Source organism: Ammodytes marinus, assembly GCF_949987685.1.
Source record: "Ammodytes marinus genome assembly, chromosome: 12".
NCBI lineage: Eukaryota > Metazoa > Chordata > Actinopteri > Uranoscopiformes > Ammodytidae > Ammodytes > Ammodytes marinus.
In genome coordinates this window covers 16,982,545-17,003,614 of record NC_137216.1, presented here as the reverse complement: position 1 = coordinate 17,003,614, position 21,070 = coordinate 16,982,545, and the positions used below count along the sequence as shown (strand labels likewise).

At 40.1% G+C, this 21,070-nt stretch overlaps 1 protein-coding gene across 1 annotated transcript; it reads right to left on the bottom strand.

Moving 5' to 3' along the window:
• Positions 1–278: 278 nt before the first annotated feature.
• Positions 279–13,936, bottom strand: ttc21b (tetratricopeptide repeat domain 21B). The gene is made up of 29 exons (XM_080038085.1): positions 13,801–13,936; positions 13,237–13,363; positions 13,027–13,137; positions 12,755–12,921; positions 12,479–12,601; positions 11,968–12,125; positions 11,251–11,335; positions 11,032–11,130; positions 10,738–10,930; positions 9,334–9,431; positions 8,893–9,093; positions 8,604–8,733; positions 8,358–8,515; positions 7,629–7,853; positions 7,270–7,508; positions 6,779–6,851; positions 4,692–4,802; positions 4,465–4,603; positions 4,038–4,144; positions 3,553–3,741; positions 3,272–3,382; positions 3,098–3,179; positions 2,856–3,006; positions 2,612–2,773; positions 1,961–2,156; positions 1,226–1,450; positions 922–1,042; positions 757–824; positions 279–668 (listed from the first exon to the last, which is right to left on the bottom strand). The coding sequence occupies exons 1-29, from the start codon at positions 13,822–13,824 to the stop codon at positions 591–593; spliced, it is 3,951 nt and encodes a 1,316-aa protein (XP_079894211.1). The 5' UTR covers positions 13,825–13,936; the 3' UTR covers positions 279–590.
• Positions 13,937–21,070: the final 7,134 nt, after the last annotated feature.

Here is a 21,070-nt window from a genome sequence, read left to right as displayed (position 1 = left end):
CGGTCCGGCTCTGGTGCCCGGTTTGAAGTATTTCTGCTTTTGACTCGCACAGTGACTATCTGAAACTGAAAGGACTGTTTTCCCCCAGTCCAGTTTATTATGTCCATTAAAATGTTCACTGGGTGGCCTACTTCCCCCCAGGCAGTCACGCATGCAAATGTGTGTCTATGTGGCATTTGTCTTTAGAGACGCTGCTAATGTAAATTGACAGTTCATACAATAATCAGTAGGATACATCATCTGTTTATTAAAGCATCGATTCAATATTTAGGACTGAAAGGAAATGATGTCAGAAAGCCAGCACCACATAACTAAACACTTTTATTTTTAATTACAGACTTAACAGTCACACATATACACATACTGACATTATTATAATATCCACCACAATAAAAAACATTTAAATATAGAATTGAATATGAATGAATTGTAGGAAATAGTTAAAAACAAATATTCTTTTCAAGAAAAAAATAAACATTCTTTTAAACTTTACAGTAAAAGCCAAACAATAAAACTGGATCAAGTGACAAGTCATTCTATCACAGAAACATTTGTTTCATCTCTCTCTCTTTCTCTCACTCGCTCCAACACTAAGATCTCAGGGCAACACGGGCTTTGTCCAGGATGTCTTTTCTCATTCGTGGATAGTTGGGATGAGCGGCCAGAACCTGTGGACGGAAGGAAGCAAAAATTATTCACGGGATATAAAAATCAGATCTGTTCTCTCAAGACCGTAAACATCCCCAGGTGTCTCACCTTATGACACACGTCTATGGCATCAACATGTCTCTTTGCTTTTAAGTAGTTGAAAGCAAGCTTGTATCCTGGAATCAAAACAGACATTACACATTAGCGCTATAATTCTCTTAATCCCTTTTATTCTCACAAATAGAAATGGACATGTGCTTTTGGTTGAAATACCGATAGTCGGGTTGGTCCGATTTCCATATTTCCAAGCCAGTTCATAGTTGTTTGCTGCATCACGGAATGCCTGCTCTTTTTCCATTATGTAACCCAGATATTCATAAGCTTTACAGCATGACTGGGGGAAAAAAGAAGGGGGCAATCATTATCACAAGGAATTCAGCGTAAACTAAATACACTACTCTATAAAGTAACATAAATCCCAAGATAAAGATAAAAAAAAACATACAAGTTTTGTGTGAATTGGGCTGCCTTGTAAACCACATTAACACTCAAGCAGTGACAATGTTGTCAGGCTGACCTTGTTATGATTGAGGCATCTCTTTAAGAGGTCCCCGGCCATGTCATACTTCCCCGACTGGATGTAGATGTCTGCCAAGAGCAGCCAGCTCTTCTCGAATTCGTCTGCGTCGACATTGCTCCAGTTCATCTTAGCTATGCGTTTGAGCTGGTTCCTGGCTCTGGGAGTTTGTTTGAGCATCATGTACGCCGTGGCCATAGCCAGCAGGGCCGGCACGTGGTCTTTCTGCATTCAACCAAAGGATCCTGGTTAGAGAGCATGCAACTGACAACACCTCTCCCAACTACCCCACAACCACACTGACTTCAATTCAGTGCATCAAGTTAAAGGCCTACTTCACCGGTGGGAATATGAAGGTGTATTGAATTCTGAGATCCTATGTAGTATAAATGTGCAAAAAAAATTAAATTGGTTCATCCTAGCCTGAGAAAAGGCAGATAGAGTGTTTTATGGTCTCACTGTCTAACCCTACATTTCTCTTACTGTGACTCACAGTAAGTATAATGATCAGTTGAAATCTTGCTGGTTTAATTCACATAACTGAAAAACAACATTATAAGCCAATTGATATATACTGTAATAACTTGGCCCGATGCAGTTTAATGTGCCGCTTATGACCAAATGGAATGGCTGACATTTACAGAGAGCCTGGAATAACACCCAGCTCCCGGTGTGGGTATATTTACACAAGAGAGAGTGCTGTAACTCAGGCTTCATCATCTGGAGTTTACTCACCTCATTGTTTGCGACCTCTGTGAAAACACTGAGGGCTTTCTCTACATTGCTCTTCTGCTTAGTGGCCAGAGAGCAGTAGTTCTCCAGGATGCGCAGCTGGATGTGTCCACCCGCTGTCTGGGGCTTGAGCTCCTTCAGAAGCTTCTCGGCCGTTCTCACAGCCAGTTGCTCAGACTCCTGCTTCTCCGTGGAGTTCCTGATGAGAGGCGAGCATTAGAAGAATGTCTGCTGGTGTTCCAGCAAAGGCATATATAGGTACATCTCAAAACATTTAAATATCATGGAAAATGTCATTCAAAAAGTGAAACTTTCATATTTTCAAAGTTTCATTACACAAAGTGAAATATGTTAGTTCTTTCTTTTGTGTTAATTTTGATGATGACGGCTTACAGCTCATGGTAAAAAAATAATCAGTATCTCAAAAAATATGAATATTACATAAAACCAATCAAAAAAAGGATTTAAAATACAGAAATGTGGACCATCTGAAAAGTATTTTTATTCTAGTTTAATTTCACTTGAAGTGTAATGAATCTAGAATATATGAAAGTTTCACTTTTTTAATTCAATTATGGAAAAAAAAATTACTTTTCATTGATATTGAACCCATATGCTGAATAGAGTCTTAGCATGCTCCTTACTGCCACTCACCCCATTTCACCATCCAGGGTCTCAAATACTTCTCCTCCCATGATGTCGTTATCAGGGTTCAAGTAGATTTCAATCATGTTATACACAGCGTTTTGACCCCAATCGTTGTCTTTCCGTGCTTTGTTGAAGTGTCGCAGAGCATCATTAGGTTCTCCAGTGAACCTGAGCAGCAAGCATAACTTTAGTCGCTAATGTTAAAACAGATTGTCACCATATTCAGAGGAAACACTATTCCAATACTCACCAAAGATAAAGCCCTTTGCAGTAGTTGAACCCCGGGTCAAATTTGGTCCTGGAAGAATGTTTTTCTGCCATATCAATAAATCTGGGAACCTCTTCCAACTTCCCGGCCCTCCTCAACAGGTCAATTAGTCGTGAAAGAGTTTGGTAGTTGTCTGAAAGCGACAGGTGTACATTATTATGCGTTCTACTTAGAAAAGGTAAAATCATGGATTTACAATTACATTCAAAAGAGATTTATTGCACCTGGTTTGCGCTCCAGGAGTTGTTGGAAGTGGAAAACTGCCTTGTCATAGTCTGTCTTCCTGAACATAATGTCAGCCATCATCTAAGAACAAACATATGTTAGAAATTATTTCCTGTTTAGTTGCTAAAAAAAAGTTAGAGTCAAAACTGTGGTGAAAGACGGCCAGAACAAACCAGAACTGCATCTTCATTAAACTGGTCGTTCTTCAAAATGACGCTGCATTGCTCATGGCACGCATCGACCTCATCTAGAGTAAGGTACAGCCGGGACAACTCCAGCATCACCTGGGTTAGGGGGATAGCATCCATAATGATTGAACATGACAACGTTCTTGCTAGTAAAAATGTAAGGTTAGTAAATCAGACGTTTTTTCAGGCTCTAAAGAAAAACCCACAACTGTGTCAACCACAGCTGCAGTGGGTACACAGGACGTTTTTGATTCAGCTGCACTGACCTTGCGATCGGTCTCACAATACACAAGAGCCTCTTTGTAGAATTTGACCGCTCTCTCATATCCCCTCTGACTTGTGTAGTGTTTAGCGATCTCGGAGCAGATCTCGGCGGCGAGCTGCTTCTGCGCGGGGACGGCGTCGGGCTGCTCCAACTGCACTCGCTTCAGCACCTTGGCCTGCACATCTCGCGCCTACAGACAGGAGGGACATGTTTTCACTTTGGAAACAACAATAACAACAAACATTATCCTTATTGTCTCTGTAGCAAGTGAATCCACGTCTGTCTCTCAAAGGTGGAGTCAGCCATTCTGGAGCATGCTTGTTGTCAAAATCCCTTTTTTTTTTGTCAAAATCAGTGAATATCTCCTTACAATCTGTTACCTGTCCGTACTATGTGTACGCTGAAAAAGAAATGGTCACGCAAAATATTTAATATAAAATGTGAAAAGATCATAAGTCAGAGAACCATATAATGGCAAGCACTTACTCTTTGTAGGGAAAGTAAAGCTTCCTCATTTTTCTCAACCTTATTTTGGATCTTTGCCAAGAGGACCAGATAACGGCAATCGTCTGAGAGCGCCTGCAGTTCATTCACTGGGTAGTAAAAAGTGACGTTAGAAACACACAAAATACCAATACAGAAATGACAAATGGAACATTAGTGAATACTTTTTCTAAAACACAGTGGAGAGAGGTTTTCATTGATTCAACGCAGTTTGGCATTTCTGTGGACAATATTCATGATAATATTTTCTTTTCTTCAAGTTGTTTACACATACATAATAAATGCATCATATCTGTGCACAAAGTATCGCTGTGTCTAGATTCTATTTTTCTGAATCATGGTGGTGTTTGACGTCAGGAGTTGGTGTCTGTGTGTGTGTGTGTGTGAAATACTGTGAAGTGTTAAGTACCTGCTTCATGAGCCAGAGCTTCATGCAGGACTCTCTCGCAGCGCTCATGTTGCTTCATCTTCATCAGCAGCTCAGCCAGGTCATAGCGCAGGAAGTTCTGTTGTTCAGTCTTCAGGGCCGCTTCATAGTAATTGATTGCCTGTGCGACAGCAGCCTTGTGTCAACATTGTTTTTTTCTCCTGTGAGCGAATCCTGTTTATAGTTGAATGAGCTCAAACGGCACAAACCTTGACGTAGTTATGAGTCTTGACCAGGGCTTTCCCAATCTTGCTGGCTAAAGCACCATCTTTGGGGTTTTTCTTCAGAGCGTGCTCATACACCTCGATGGCTTTCTCGGGCTGAGGATAAACACGTCACGCATTGAGTAGTGTCACACATTTGAAGTGTTCTCGTAAATATTATTCAGGACGTCTAAACACATTTCATTATTTACATATTGTTGTGAACACGTAGTAAACATTATGAGGCTAGCATGCAGCAACCTGAAACCGCTGTTTGATTCAAAATTAAGAGCTGTTGGGAACGTTGGATAAAGTCAGATTTCTGACACAGGGAGGATCTATTTCGGCCTTGAAATGACGTCATCTTACCTATCACAACAACCAGAGTATGTTTCCACATCTGACATTATGAGGCTTGTCTCACCTCTCAATAAATGGATTTTTCCCTAACAGTTTAGGCTGTGTATGAATGAGAATACTTTAAAAAAAATGCTGTATATGTTTCCCTTTCCCTTTCTTATTCCTGTTTTGTTTTTTATATAGCCAACATAAAATACTGTGTCAAAATGTTCTATTGTAGTTCCCACTGACTGCAGAGTGTTTAACAGTTTGCCCTCCCTATTATATTTGAGGTGTCAACTTGGACACTAGTCTACAGCTTTCGGGGTTTTCCAGGTTGCATGGAAAACTGACATTAGCGAGGGAGCTTACAACTTTGGTTGAATTCATTGGGTCTCTGCTGGGGACCCACTGTGTCTTGTGTCAATGTTTAGCAAATTTTAGATTATGTTTCACAACATAACCTCTCAGTTGGATAGCTCACTACGCTAGCAATGTTTTATATTCCTGGGGCCTCTACGAATAGTCAAATCTCCTAACCTTTAAGCCTCCTTTCCTATGCCTTAACCCTAAACGTCATCGGGGTTAAGGAGAGATGAAAGGTGCTTCCTTTCGAACATAGGAAAAGACAGCACTGTTTCAAATGAATACGACTCCACTTTTCCTAACCGATGTCATTGCGCGACGGCGAGTATTGCTGACGTGAATCACTTGCGTGAAACTACACTATTTTCCGAAAATGGACTACAACAAGCGCTCGTTTGATCGATGCGTTCTTTTCCTATTGATTTTAATCAGGTTGTCGCCAACAGAGTGAGAATCACTTAGGTCGGACTTGGCCAAGGGGAATATTTAAGGCCACTTGAATCCCAATTCACATGTGAAAAAAAGAGGCTACACTTATGTTGATGTTGAAATTAACTGCCCCCAGTAATCTCCATTAAATGTGAAGTTGGCATTTTATTTTCTTATGGTGTAAATGATGTGCTACGAAAATAACTATTATGATGTTGGTCTTTTATGAGTTATTTATTATCTTTTTGGGGGAGTGAGGGGGGGTGTATTTTGTTTTAGCCCAGTTAAATCTTCCTCTCTTCTCTTCTCCTCTCTTCTGTTTTACCTCTCGTTCGTATTCGTGTAGAGTCGGTAAACTCCGGCGGTGGCCTGTTGCTTTAAATCTTGCCGCCGTAAAGGATTATGGGATACCACTATCTCCTTTCCTTTCGCATAGATTGGTCAGGAGTAACCTATGCTAAAGGAGGGTTAAAGGATGCATCGAGGCTCCTTTCCTAAGCATTTTGAGAATTCGAACCACCTATCTGCCAAGTACTTCCGGGTTATCTCGTTAGAAAATGAAATTTCCTATGCAAAAAAGAGAATCAGTAGAGGCCCCTGGGCCGCTATAATAAGCACCCGTTTCTGAAACAGGTGGAGTTGCATAATGAGGCCTCCCTGGTACATTTTCTATATTTTACAGTAGAGCATCATCTATTGAGTTTCATCGTTCTGCTCTAAACTGCAGGGCGGGGATTGGAAGAGAGAGGTTCTTTGTTCCTTTTATACACTAATCATGCAAGGTAAGACCTTGGTGGTGGATTTCATTTCAGCTCCAACAAAGCACAGCAGAAGGGAAAAGATCAGAAAACAGCAAGGCACCTTTGCATGAATGTTAAGAACAGGAATGAACAACTGTAATGAAACTCAGAACAGTAGTGATAAAGTCACACAGAGGATAACTGACATTTTCCACTTACTTCTTGAATGTTAATGTAAGCATCGCCTAGTAAGAGGTATGTATGCGGGTTTGGCAGCTTCTCCACCATTTCTCTGGAGAAAAGACACAGATATCACTTCGCATATGGTGTACTTCATTATGCAAGACAATACAGTGTGTATCTGCTGCTCTGAGGTTCAGTCATGCTTTTCAACGTCTGTTGATACGAAGAGCATCTGAGAACTGGAGACTGGAGGAGACTCCTCTTTACTGAATGAATGGCTTGTTTTAAAATGTGATTTGATTTACTTCTAAATCCTACGCCAGACTCTGCAGGATGAAATGTTGGTGTACTAATGGCTCAACATCCTAGATCCATGTTGTAATTAAGTTTCAGCCATTACGGTTCAGACAAACCTGTATAATGTATAAGGTCTTAAGCTCATATGTTGGGCTGCATCATGTTTTTTGACGTGATGTACTTTTTTTTTTAAGTTTTGTTCATTTGTTTGATCCAAATGTACTGCTCACCTGTAACAGCTAGCATACAGACGTTTCTCTTTTCTGTGATTGAGATATATGTCTCCCATTTTCTCCTTGGCTTGGATGTAGTAGGGCTGCTCAGGAGTTATGTTTCGGAGCATGCTCAGTGCCAGCTCGGTGTCACCGCGCAGCAGGGCCAGGTCCGCGTTGGCGATAGTGACGCGCAGCTCCTCTGGCGTTCCAGAGAACTCATTGATGGCATCCTGCATCACCTTTGCTGCTTCGTGCTGAAATATCAAGATCAAAACACGACTTCAAATAAAGCATGAAGAACAATAGAGTGCTTTGAATCAACAGTTTGAGACAGTTAATCGTGCACAGACCCTCTTCTTACTCCCTATTTGTACCTGTTCTCCGTTGAGCCACAGGGCCTCAGCTAACTCCAAGACGACAGACACACAGTCAGAAGGACTCAGCTCAACCTTCCTGTTCTTGGACTTGGACGCGGGCGCGGCTCTGCGGACTCCAGGGAGACTCATAGCCATCTGCAGTGTCTTGATAGCCTCCACCAGCTCGCCCATTTTCTTCTGAGCCTGAGCCTTGATCAGGTGGTACAGCGGATGTTCTCGAACCTGGAACAGACAAGGAGCAATGACCCATTTTAGGCACGTGATAAATGTAGTTAACCAATATCATTGTGTTATAATAAGAGCTCTGAATTTTGGCAAGAAATAACATTCACCACAGAAGTAATTTGACCATCCCAACCCAGCCAAACGGTCACTGAGGGCACTAACACTGAATCTGTATTAACATGCTCAAACTACTGCAGGTCTTATGAGCACCAAACCTGACAACACAACACTGTGGGTGTAGTTCTTGTCACCGCTGAAAATATCTTCGAAGTTCCCTTTGGTGTAGACAAAAAAATGGCTATCTTTCTCTTCACCTACATCTTTTACTTTATTGCTATGCCTAAAGGAGGACAAGCTGACATGCTCCTAAATGTTACTGGTCAAGGTGGCAGCGCTGCAATGTATTCACACATCTTCCAGAGGTCAAATACAAGGCCTGAATGAACACGGTCTCATAAACATTTAGCCAATAATACCGTACATGTTGATAGTGCATCTTACCTCAAAGTTATGGCTGAGGCAGAGTTCAAGAGACTGGGAACACAGCGTGAAGTTACCCTGCGTCAAATGGATCTGTGCCATTAGCAGATGTGCGTCTGCATGAGACGGACACTGGTCCAGACAATGTTGTAGACTGCTCTGAGCAGCGTCAATGTCACCTGAACGAACGAATAACGAAAGCAATTTGGTTTAAAATGGAATTAGCAGAAGACGAAAAAAACAAGACATTTCAAACGCAGTGCTCACCAGACTGATATCTGACTTTGGCGAGCAGGAAGACCCCTTGAGGGAGACCAGGCACAATCTTGACCACAGTATCCAACAAAGTGGCACAGTGCTGCAGCTGAGGAGCAGGAGGCTGGCCCTGGGCTGGAGGCTAATGCAAGAATAGGAAATGTTGTTTTCAGTTCATAGACTCTCAAACCAAATAAATAAATCACGGATTTGCGTTGCTTGAATGTGAGGCCCAGAATTTGCAGTGACATTTCAGGGGCCAATGAACACACTGAAGCTTGATGAGTCTCTTAAGTCGTACCTGAGCAGGACACAGTGCGAGATACTCTTTGACAATCTCCAACAGGAAGTCAGGGTTCAGCTTCTCAAAGTACTCCACTCCCAGAGGCAGACCCTGCAGTGTGGAGAAGTGTGTGTCCACCGCGTCATTCAACAGATTGGTCACCTCTTCCTGGGGCCGGCGCTTTTTCGACGCCAGAACAGCACGTAGGTACAGTAGCTCCTAATAGGGAGAGACAAGAAAAAGACATGAAAAAATAGAGGATGGTAAGCAGGGAAGGAAAACCTGACAGGGGGTAATCTGTACAAGATGGTTCAAAAACACTATTGTAAAAACAAAAGGTCTCCCAGGAAGAAGAAAATACTGAAGACCTCCAGGAGCAGCTGCTACCCATCTGCTTTTGCTTGGTGCTTTTCAAACTGTTTTGAGAATACTCTCATTTCAATAATAAAAAGGTGTTACCCCTGATTTTCCAATCGATTGCTGTATCTCTGTGAGAAATTCCAACTGCTGCTGGGCGTCTTCAAGCTGTCCCTCTATCAGCTGGCAACGAATTATACCTGCCAAACAAAAAAACAAAAAAGTAATACATTTAGAAATACAAGATGTATACAGTCCCCTCCATAAGTATCGGAACAGTGAGGCCAATTCCTTTATGTTTGCTGTAGACTGGAAACATTTGGGTTTGACACCAAAAGATGAATATGAGACAATAGCTCAACATTTCAGCTTTAATTTACAGGTATTCACATCTGGATCCGATACACAACTGAGAAGATATCATTATTTGTAAAGGAACAACACATTTTTAGGCGAGCAAAAGTATTGGAACAGATAGACTTTAAATAAATTAAAGTGAATAAAACGTAATATTTTGTCGCAAATCCTTTGCTTGCAATAACCGCATCAAGCCTGTGACCCATTGACATCACCAAACTTTTGCATTCTTCTTTTGTGATGCTTTTCTAGGCTTTCACCACAGCCTCAATCAGTTGCTGTTTGTGTTAAGGGGTTACTCTTTTAAGTCTCCTCTTTGGCAGGTATAATGCATGCTCTATAGCGTTTAAGTCTGGAGATTGACTTAGCCAGTCTAAAACCTTCCACTTCTTGCCCCTGATTAACTCCTTTGTTTTGTTTTGGGTCAATATCTTGCTGCATGATGGAGGATATTCCAATCAGTTTGGTTGCATTTTTCCTTAAATTGTCAGACAAAATGTTTCTGTAAACTTCTGAGTTCATTTTGCTGTTGCCATCATGTGTTACATAATCAATGAAGAATAATGAGCCCGTCCACCGTGTTTCACAGATGGGCCTGTATGTTTGGGATCATGAGTAGATCCTGTCTTTCTCCAAACTTTAGCCTTTCCATCACTTTGGTAAAGGTTCATCTTGACAACAACACAGTAACACATGATGGCAACAGCAAAATGAACTTAGAAGTCTACAGAAACATTTGGTCTGCCAATTTAAAGAAAGATGCAACCCATTGTGATGTCAATGGGTCACAGGCTTGATGCGATTATTGCAAGCAAAGTATTTGCGACAAAATATTACAGTTTATTCACTTTAATTTATTTAAAGTCTATCTGTTCCAATACTTTTGCTTGCCTAAAAATTTGGTGTTCCTTTTAAAAAAATTCTATCTTCTCAGTTATGTATCAGATCCAGATGTGAATACCTGGAAATGAAAGCTGAAATGTTGATCTATTGTCTCATATTCATCTTTTGGTGTCAAACCCAAATGTTTCCAGTCTACAGCAAAAATAAAGGAATTGGCCTCACTGTTCCGATACTTATGGAGGGGACTGTATATGACCTCTGAGTATAATGTAGATACCTGACTGATTAATAATGACAACACGTTACCAGTCAAAGCAGAAACACTCGTCTCATCCAGAGTCATAGCTGTCTTGTACCACTTCATAGCTTCCTTGATTCTCCCCTGAAGCACCATCTGGTAGCCCAACTCTGTGGCTAAATCAGAGTCCCCCGATGCTTTAGAGAAGGCTCTTTCCACCATCCTAAATGTCTGCTCATTCACCTTTTCATTTCGCCCACACTGGCAAATTGAAAAACAAGAAATACTCTGTAGATGTTGAAAAACCAAAATTGTAGCATTGTGAATTCATAAAGGAAAAAAAAAGTTAAAAATGGTCTTACAACACGGGTGAAAGCGAGAGACATCCTGTACAAAAGCTCTGGGTTGCATGGTTCCACAATCTCCAAGCTGCTGATGAGGTTTGAGAGCTGCTTCACTGTCTGCCAATGGGGAGGACATACAGTAAAATCAATTGATCTCACAATTATTTTTAAGATTCCTGCTGATTTGCTTCTCACAGGTTCAAAAGTATGACCACGTTGTGAAAACGTGAACTTTACCTCAGTAACGTCTCCATCTCTACATAACGAATGCAGAGCTAGCATCCGTAGTGCCTCCGGGTTATTTTTATCCTTCTGTAAAAGCCTGAAATATGACACAGGGGGCTGTGAATGAAGTCCATCTCCTACACATAATAAGCTTGGAATTATCTGATTGGTAGCAATAGAATATCTGATACTGCTACAGCACTGTGTTGAGCTCCCATGCAAATAACATTAAAACTAAAAGGCATTGTGAAGGCCGCCAAAGGATGTCAGGTATACTGTAGGCTGCTTGCACCTCTCCCACCTCATAACATCACAGTGAGGGCTCCACAGCAGCCCTTCACTTGGCATAATGACAGTTATCCCTCATCCTGCTGTTGAACAAAACCTGAAGCAGCAGATCCTCGGAATTGTGTTGGACTTTCACTTGAATGCCTTTGTATGCTGCCTGACACTAGCTAGGATCCAGAAGGGGTGAGCAAAAACAATGGCTATATGCGCTGGTTTGAGGCATTGCGCTAGTATTTCATTAGCACTTGAATGCCATTTGTAAATCTTAATTCCTGGTGCTGATAACACATGATTGTTGTGCTTCAAGATCTCGCAAGAGACACTGCAAACTCATGTTGAGATTATTTATAGAGTCTTGGAAAGAGAGCTGAGAAAAGCCTGCACTTTAGGTGTGACCTGTGTGTCACTTGGGAGAAACCACTTAACCTCCTGATCAATTACCTGTGTGCTGCATCTATGGTTTGCTCCCAGTCTTGAAGGCTGAGCAACAGTTTCATCTTTCTGATGAGGGCAGGCATGAACCCAGAAAAAACAACGATGACTTGGTTAACCATCTCCAATGCTCCGGAGTAGTTCTGACGATATTCATAGTAATGTGCCTAGGACAAACCAAATATCACAGTCATCCACACAGGGTGGTACAAACAAGACTTTCACTTTACTGTTCAATATAAGGAAACAGCTACAAGTCTTCAAGAACAAGGATGAAAGCAATAGTTCCAAAGTTGCAGAGGAGTAATCCACATAATGAACGGACTTACATACAGTATATTTAATATGGTGTTACCTAAAATAAACAGTACAAACACACAAGCCTGACTGGACACATTAAATAAAACATTGATTGAGTTAGAAGAACCCCAATATGCTGTAAAAGGCATTGCAAATATGATGAATGGGAGCATCGTAAGGTCAAATATGTGGCTGACTCAATATGAAATTCGTAGCTTACCTTTCCCATCAGAGCAAAAACATCCGGTTTCTCTTTCAGTCCCTCGTCAAAGTATTTTCCAGCTTTTCTGGCATACGCGTCTTTACCAGATGTCACATCTATCCAGGCTTTTAGGACTATCCCCTAAAAAAACAAATATCAGTTCACATCCTACAAGAGTACAAAAGAGTCCAAAGCCAGACCGCCCCTCTTATCATGACACACTCACAGAATTTGCATAAAAATGGAAACGTAATACTGACGCCTTTCTCAGACATGCAAAATTGTGAATCTCACCTCTCTAGAGCCGTTGGACAGTTTGATCATTCTCTCTGTGTACTCCCTTGCCTTATCATTTCGCCCCAAAAGCCAAAGGAACATCCCTGCATGGTACAGACTCTTGGGAGATGCACTTTTACGATCCTCTTTGACCTTAGCATCAAGTTCTTGAATGACTTCTCTGTCTGAAAATCCAAAGAGACTTTAAGACACTTCCAACAAGTGTGTTATATGTCCTTTAAAAGAGCAAAACGTCTGTGACTGGAATACAAACGACAAAGATGGCTTACCTGGGTTTGTCTTTTTCTTCTCAGCATATACAAGGGCCATTAATGTGCAGAGAGACAAATCTCTTACATCTCTTATTGTTTCCAGCTCTGCCAAGGCTTCTTGAATTTGATCTGTAGCAAAATAATGACACAAGAGCAAGTTGGCCAGACACCTAAAACAGAAAAGGGTCCATGTTACTGTTTTACTTTTACGGTTCTTTTTAAGCTTACCTTGCATGAGGGCACCGTATGCGTGGTAAAAAGTGTAGATATCATTGCTGAATTTCCTCTGACCATCTGCTGCAGCGTTGACAGCATGATTGAAATACTTTTCATAGCAATAGTACCTGATCAAAGCCTGTGGGGAAAAAAGAGGGCACAGCGTTTGCAGGAGTTGTTGGTGATAGCACAGCAAATAAATTACGGTTTGTAAAATATGCTCTCAAAGCATAAAGGCATCCACAACAGAACCAAAGTTAAAAGAGGAACACTGTGTTTGAATTAATTAGGCCTATATGTTATTCAACTAAGTTTCAGTTAAATAATGGCATAGCTTACTGTCTGTTAGCCGATGTAATTTCCGCTAATAGGCTATTGTTTGCTTGTGTTTTGAAAGATCTAAGGAAAACTCCTCTCTAATTAGGCTACAGCTAACGTAGGTTACTTCTGGCGTTAAGTTTCATTTTCACACAATGCCAAATGCCTCAATTGTAGCCTACCTTTCCTCTATCTTTGACTGCTCGCTTTTACATGGAGCCTTAATCATTAATGTATGATCAAAACACGTTCGCTTACCAACGCTACCTCTTCGTCCTCCATCTTGGCTGAGACGCTATGTGCTTAAACCTTGTAACTGATGTTAAATAACTTATTCACACTTTCTACATTGTACTTATAGCCTACAAATTATATTGTTGTGTTCTCGCCATCTTGCTCCGTTTCCTCAAACGCGTTAGCCGGTAACTAAGTAACAAGTACGTCTGCAGGGTTTTTATATTTCCTGAAACAAGTCCTTTCAGGCACTACTTCCTCTCCGGCTGCTTATTTATCCTGCCTCTTTGAGGATGATTGGCAGATACAAACCCCAACTATAGTTTATTACTTTATACCTATCCTCAAACATTTAGTAACATTTGTTGGGCGATGATGGGTAAAGTTACACAGATGGGTCTGACAGTCTGATAGGATCCCTGACAGTCTGAAGTCAGGGTGAAAATATAAGCAAATACGGACGCCATTTTTTCATTACGGTCGAGCTAGTTTTGCCTTTTCATCTCTAGGTGGCGCAGTCAGCCTTTAATCAAACGTAACATGCCTAGGCCTAATAGTAGTAGGCTACTACGAATTCCAGGTTGCTGCAATAATAATAATAATAATAATAATAATAATAATAATAATAATAATAATAATAATAATAATAATAATAATAATAATAATAATAATAATAATAATAATAATCATCATCATCATCATATAATAATAATAATAATAATAATAATAATAATAATAATAATAATAATAATAATAATAATAATAATAATAATAATAATAATAATAATGGATTATTAGTAAGTATAATAAAAATAATGCTGAATTGGCCTAGGCCCATGTGTTGATTTGAAGCAACTTGCATGTCAAAGTTAGACCTACTTTCAATATATGGAAATAACTTGAGGGCGCTCCGTGGCTTGGATTCCACCCCACAGGTTGGATTGATGTGGTCAGTAGAATTGTTCTTGGCCTGGCATTTTGTTTGCCAGACATTCACAATTTATCGCCCCAGGCTAAGGAAAGACGTATAAAGATGATGCCTTATCTCATATTAGTGTTGTTATTGTTAATAAACCAATTTTCAGCTCATCAAAAATACAAACAGAAAAAGCAAAGAAATTATTCACAAATTCTCACCTATTTTAACACATGTTCAGATAGTTTATCATGGGCAGTGGAAACACATTTCCATCTAGCCAGTGGAGTGGTAATTGTTGGCCCAATGTTATGCAACACCACTTATTGACTGTTAACAATGAACTCCCGGTGTCTTCTACAGTGTTGAGTCCGTGGCAGGAGCGGTCAGTGTCCGGCATGGGTGCACAGTGCAACTGTTCCAAGAGAGGCCTTTCCATGCCTTGTCAGATACTGTTTAGCACTAACTCTGGCACATAATCATTACTCTCTGCAGCACACATCAATGGAAGAGTAAATCAGGTTGCTATCGAGCTCTGAGCATGTGCAGCAATGGGATATGTCTGTCTGCAGTACAATTTAGCTTTCAGATTTAAAGCCCTTATTGTCAGAAGTTATTTTACCAGGATAAATACACATGATGAATAATATCATGTTTAACACAAACTATTTGGTGTTCATCTATTCCTAAATCCATTTTCCAAATCCAATTGATGACATGTTCAGTAAAGCTCATCCAGTATATTTATATGCTACATAATGAAGGTGTTGTAGCCTACTTAGCTTAGAGCAATACATACTGCATGTGTTGTTGCTCTTACAAAGAATGCATTTAAAAACCTATTAGAGGAAATACAGTGGAATATGTACCCCCTGGGATACACTGCTATAGCTTTCTAATGGCTGTATCCATTGTGGCTTGTGCAGGCCATTATTGATCAAAGAGCCATGCCCAATAACACAAGCATCTCACTTGCTAATGAACTCTTTTATTTATTTTTCCATATGTGATGAAGTAAAAAGAAAGTTGTTTGAAAATAAATTGCATATTCATGCACATAATTTTCCCTCGTAATCATCCAACACTTTATATTTTTGATGGATGGTCAGGGATTTTTGTTATTTTGTTACATATTTGAAATAACCACATTGTTGTAATACCTGACACAACAGAAACAAAAAACAACCAAAAAATTGAGCAATCCTCTTGAATTATATCTGAAAAGTTGTTGTCTGTTATCTGATGTGGTCACTTGTGTGTGTGTGTGTGTGTGTGTGTGTGCTGTTGAGTGTGGAAGTTATTGGTTGAGATAAAACGTGTGTGTGTGTGTGTGTGTGGGGTGGGGTGGAGGGGGGGGGGGGGGTATACTCACCACTACCTAATCTAATGGGATTTCTTCCCTCGCCTATCTACAGAAAATAAAATTACAGAGCTGTTAAGGGTAGCATTCTCAGATTTCTCTCTAAATTGGTCTTTCACCGAGCCCCCTCCATGCTTGCCAGTAGCGAGATCCTCTGCGAAATGGGGGGGGGGGGGGGGGGGGGGTGTCTAAAAACGATGTCCACTTATTGCCCATCTCATTGCGAGACTCCCTGGGCGGGGACGGTAGACCAACTTCCGACCTTCCACCCTAATGCAGTCTTACAAAGGAGCTTGATGTCATGTTGCTGGGCAACCAGCGAGGAGAATCTGCAGAATCACTCTTGATTTACTGGTCATTAAAACGGGCTGTAACTCCACCTGTTGCCATGAGCGGGCGTGTGCTGGTTTCAGTCATAGGCTGAAGCAAATAATATTGGCTCTATCAGTTGGTGGATGATATTTTTGGTAAATATTTTATTTGTTACAGATTCTAAATCTTTTGGTGTTTACTAAGCAATTGCCAGCTTGTCTCTGTTCCAGTGCTTTCAGTTTTCAGAGCATGGGACAAACATTTATTCAGTAAATGGTGCTGGGGCCAGTTCAAAACTGGTTACAGCCTTATACCAGTTATGAACCGGTTGGTTTCACACTGACTGTTTACGTCTTGTAGTAGCGGTGTTTTTAAATATGGCGGGCATTAGGTTTGAGTTGGTCTGGTTGGTCAGGATAATCCCTCCCCCGGCCGCTGGTGCAGGCAGTTCTCATTTCTAGCCCAGCTCAATCCTGGGGTTGGGATTGAACCGGTTTTTACAACCCGGAGCCGGCTCTCTGGCGGTGTGAAACCAAACAACTGGCTCTAGCTCCGAACTAGCTCCGATTTTTCAGCGGTGTGAAAGGGGTATAGAGGCAGCGCTCCAGAGCCTTGCTCAAGGTTCACCTCGACAGTGCCCAGGATGTGTACTGGCACCTCTCCAGCTACCAGTCCACACTCAAAGAGAATAACCCTCCGGTATCTAACCCAAGTCCCCACCGACCTACTGCCACCCGTTGATATCACGAGATAATAGCTTTCTCGAGGAAAGTTAGCGTTATCTCGATAACACCCTCACAACAAAAGTTGTAATCATTACTGTTCATACCTCATGATCTCGAGAAGGATAACGGCCAATAATATTATAGGTAATGAGTGGAAATTAGTTTTAAAAGCACTATTTTTGTGATCACAAGATAAATAAGTCATGATCCCAAGAAAAACAGCTGGATGATGGAGTAAAAAAAATGGTAGCCAAGAGGCCTAAAAGAGCATGTTAACTGTAGGCTTCCATACAATTGTTCTGCTGACTGGCTTTGGAGGAAATCAACACGTGCGCAGTGAAGTTCTGTGAGTGGGTGTGGCGCAAACTGATAATCACATCATCATGGTGAGAAAGAATGGCAGGAATAATCAGCACTTTGCCATAAGCTTCTTGTTTACTGCCCTCAGGATGCAGTGGCCACAATGGGCAAAAGCTATGTTGGACTGTAATGAATGTTTTGGCTGTGATAAATAATTAATAAAATGTTCCACCCACTTAAGATGCTAATAGTTTCCGGCAGGAGACACAAAGCACACTCAGTAATCAGATTCTATCTTCTTGACAGACTGCACGGCTAAAATGAATATATCGTAAACATGTACACATTTTAAATTCTGAAGATACCTTCTAGACCAGGAATGAGGAAATATTGTCAGATTTAGTGTTTTTTGTTGTCACTCGAGTGCTTTTCTTTAAGTCATTCATAAGTGCTGTCAATATCCCAAGAGATTCAAATAAATTGAACCATTTACAATTTTAGTGCTCAATACATTTAGTGAAATGGACACTGAAAACTTCAACATTTTACAGGTTCTGAAATGACACTAATGCAAACTGCGGCTATCAGCACTGTAACATAAAAGCGTATGCTGAATGCCTCCGATTACGGATAGCACTTAAGATAAATTTTTTCCCTCAAAATTAAATATTCTCACTCAACTGGAAGCTATCAGGGTAGCCTGACGATTAGGCTACTCATTAATTTCCTTCTAATGATCATGAACTTTTGCCTGCTGGATATTACCAAACAAAGATGAAGCACAGCTGAAGTAGGGCATTTGGTCCTTAAAAATGCAGCTTTAAAGGATTTTATAAAATAATCACAACAGAAATCACTCAGAAAAAAGTTTGTTAATTCTACTGTAAAAAAACAACATTCTAAATAAAAATACATTCTTATAAAAATAAATTGTTCTATTTAATTGACCACTTTGTAGGCGTGTGTTAGTGCCAGCAGTGGTGGGCCGCCAGGGTCCACAAAGCCTTCTCTGGGGTTTAAGATTGTCAGAAGAAGAAACAAATATGATTTTAAGTAAATATATATTTTATAAATTTAAATATTATTTAAAAAAAGAATGCTATCCATTTGACAAAGTTTGTGCCCATAAGTCTACGTAATATAATTGGTTTCGTCCAGTGGCTGCCTCCAGTGCGCATTTAAACGTTTGTGCTTTTATCCAATCAGAATTTTCCCCTGCACTGTTTCCGGGTGAAACAAATCTGCCCCATGGCCTCAGGTTTCAGAGAGAATAATTTTTTTTTTATAAGAGGTCCATAGGGAGAATCCCCTCGCAAATAATGCAAATGGGGACGATGTTGGTGATTGACATGTTCTTTAACTAATCAGATTTCGAGTTTTCCGAGTTAGGCGTGTCCATTGACACATCTACGCCTTCTAGCTGGCCTTGTCGTTCAGCGCCATCGGCTGTACATGGCTAGCAGGCAATTGAGCCTATGTCAGATTTCTTCTATTTTAGATTAGAATTTTTTAGACGAGACTTTGTCAAAACACAACGTGGATTACTGAGGAGAAGGAGTGTATTTAATGGCACATGTACTGGGAAAGTTTTTTTTATCGAGAGAAGGACCTTTTAAGAAAAGCTGGACATTGTGAAGCAGGTCGAACAACACCGAAGCTAGCCGCTCTGACCCAGCTGGATAAAGGATCTGTACTACACTTCCAATCCAAGAGCAATTTATTAAAGAACAACGCTTGAAAAAAGTGCAAAAATAAACTGCCGCTGGCCGGTGCAGTGCAGGATATCAGTCCGCAAATCAGCAGTGATAAAAGTCCTAAATTTAGCATACAATTGAACAAATATTTATTTTTCAGATAAGCATTTATATCCATGGCAAAAAGAATATCTTGGCTGGCCCCATCTGCAACAATACAAGGCTGACTTCTGCTACAGCAACTTCTCCTCCAAACTCCTCAAAATGACTGTGCTGACTGCCATCTCCATAAGGTAACAGACAAACTATGCATAAGTACCTCATACAACCCCACCTCAAAAATACTGAACTATCCCTTTAATATCCAATTACTAATTGGACTCTAGCACGAACGATGAACTGATTTGATGAACTGAACAATATTTATGTTAGACTTGGACGCATTATTCAAAGCAAATATCTACCACAAGGTTAAAGAAAAAGATCCAATGTTACAAATAGTTGTGTTCTGTAATTGTGAATGTTGTATGATAAAACAGAACAGTTATTTCATAACAAAGAATGTGAACAGACACAGAGAGACGGACAGAAAGTAGTGTCACACACAGATGCTGACATTCTTACTGACGAAAAAAACATGACAAAAAAAGTAGGCAAAATAAGCAAAGCATTGGGAGAATATATTCCCAATAATCCCCTTTAGCCCACTCTAACAGTCAACTCTCAAAAATAAATAAATGTTAAATGAAAAGAAACCTAACCGTACATACACATAAAACAAAGTATACATTTATTTATAGAACATGATAAAATAAATGAATGTTTTGACATACTTCAGACATAGTATCTTTATTCTTTTGGCGTTTCAGTGAAATGGGTTATAGCAGTGTCTCGCATGCAGTTCATTTATTTACTACAAGCATTATGCATATGTATTAAGGGAGATGTTAAATTCTATGTAATCAAAACAGTTTTTCATTACCAATTTAGTATAGTGTAAGTATTGAACTTTTTCAATTACATGCAAAATATACTTACTTATATGAATGGAATTATACTTTTATAACATGGAGCAGCAGATGTAGTCGTGACAAAGTTTAGGGTGGATGGATTAGCTATGGGAAGAACTGACTGCAACTATAAAATGTAAACAGAAGTAGACAACAGCCAAGAGCACATGAGATGTGCAATGCCATGTCCTCGAGACAATCATTCAGAATGTTCAGAGCCATCTTTCATTCAACATCTTCGATATTTATCATGATAAACATTGAGGGGCAAACTGTGAAAAAAACAGTTTACATAGCACGCAAAAAAAACATACAGACAACAACCCCCTTTTTCCAGTCATAATTTACCAACGTAAATATAGAGTGAAAGACATGTTCTCGCCTCACAGCTCCTGCTGAATGTATAATATCCTAGTCTGCCGGTAAACAGAAAACAATGAAGAACGTATTTTGTTTCATATCACAGGTAATTAATTGTAACCCTTCAATACATTTCTAACCATTACAGACCACACATTCATTTTTAGAATAACAAAAAACTACAAAAGAAACGGTAGACATATCGAGGAGACGTGCATTTTGGAGAGTTGATGCTTTCATAGGCAATATTACAGATGATCTCCTCCTAAATCCAACCATCAGAGATTTGTGGTTAGGTGAGTTAGCTAACAGGGCTTGTAAATGACATACACTTTTTCTTTTATTTCCAGCTTTGAAAGAAACAACTTAACTTTCAGGTGAATACTGAGTTTCATAACACACATTTCCATTGTGAATGGTACCAGGTAGCACACAGCAGGCCAAGAGGAAATATGTGAAACAATTTGACGCTTCAACAAAACTGAATGTGCAATGTATTTAGACAAAGTGTTAACCGCTCTGACACTGATAATCAAACATAATCGACGCACTTGTCAGGATTTGTTTGAACTGTATAGGCTAAGGTCAGGTTTATGTGTGGTATTAAAATGTCCTGG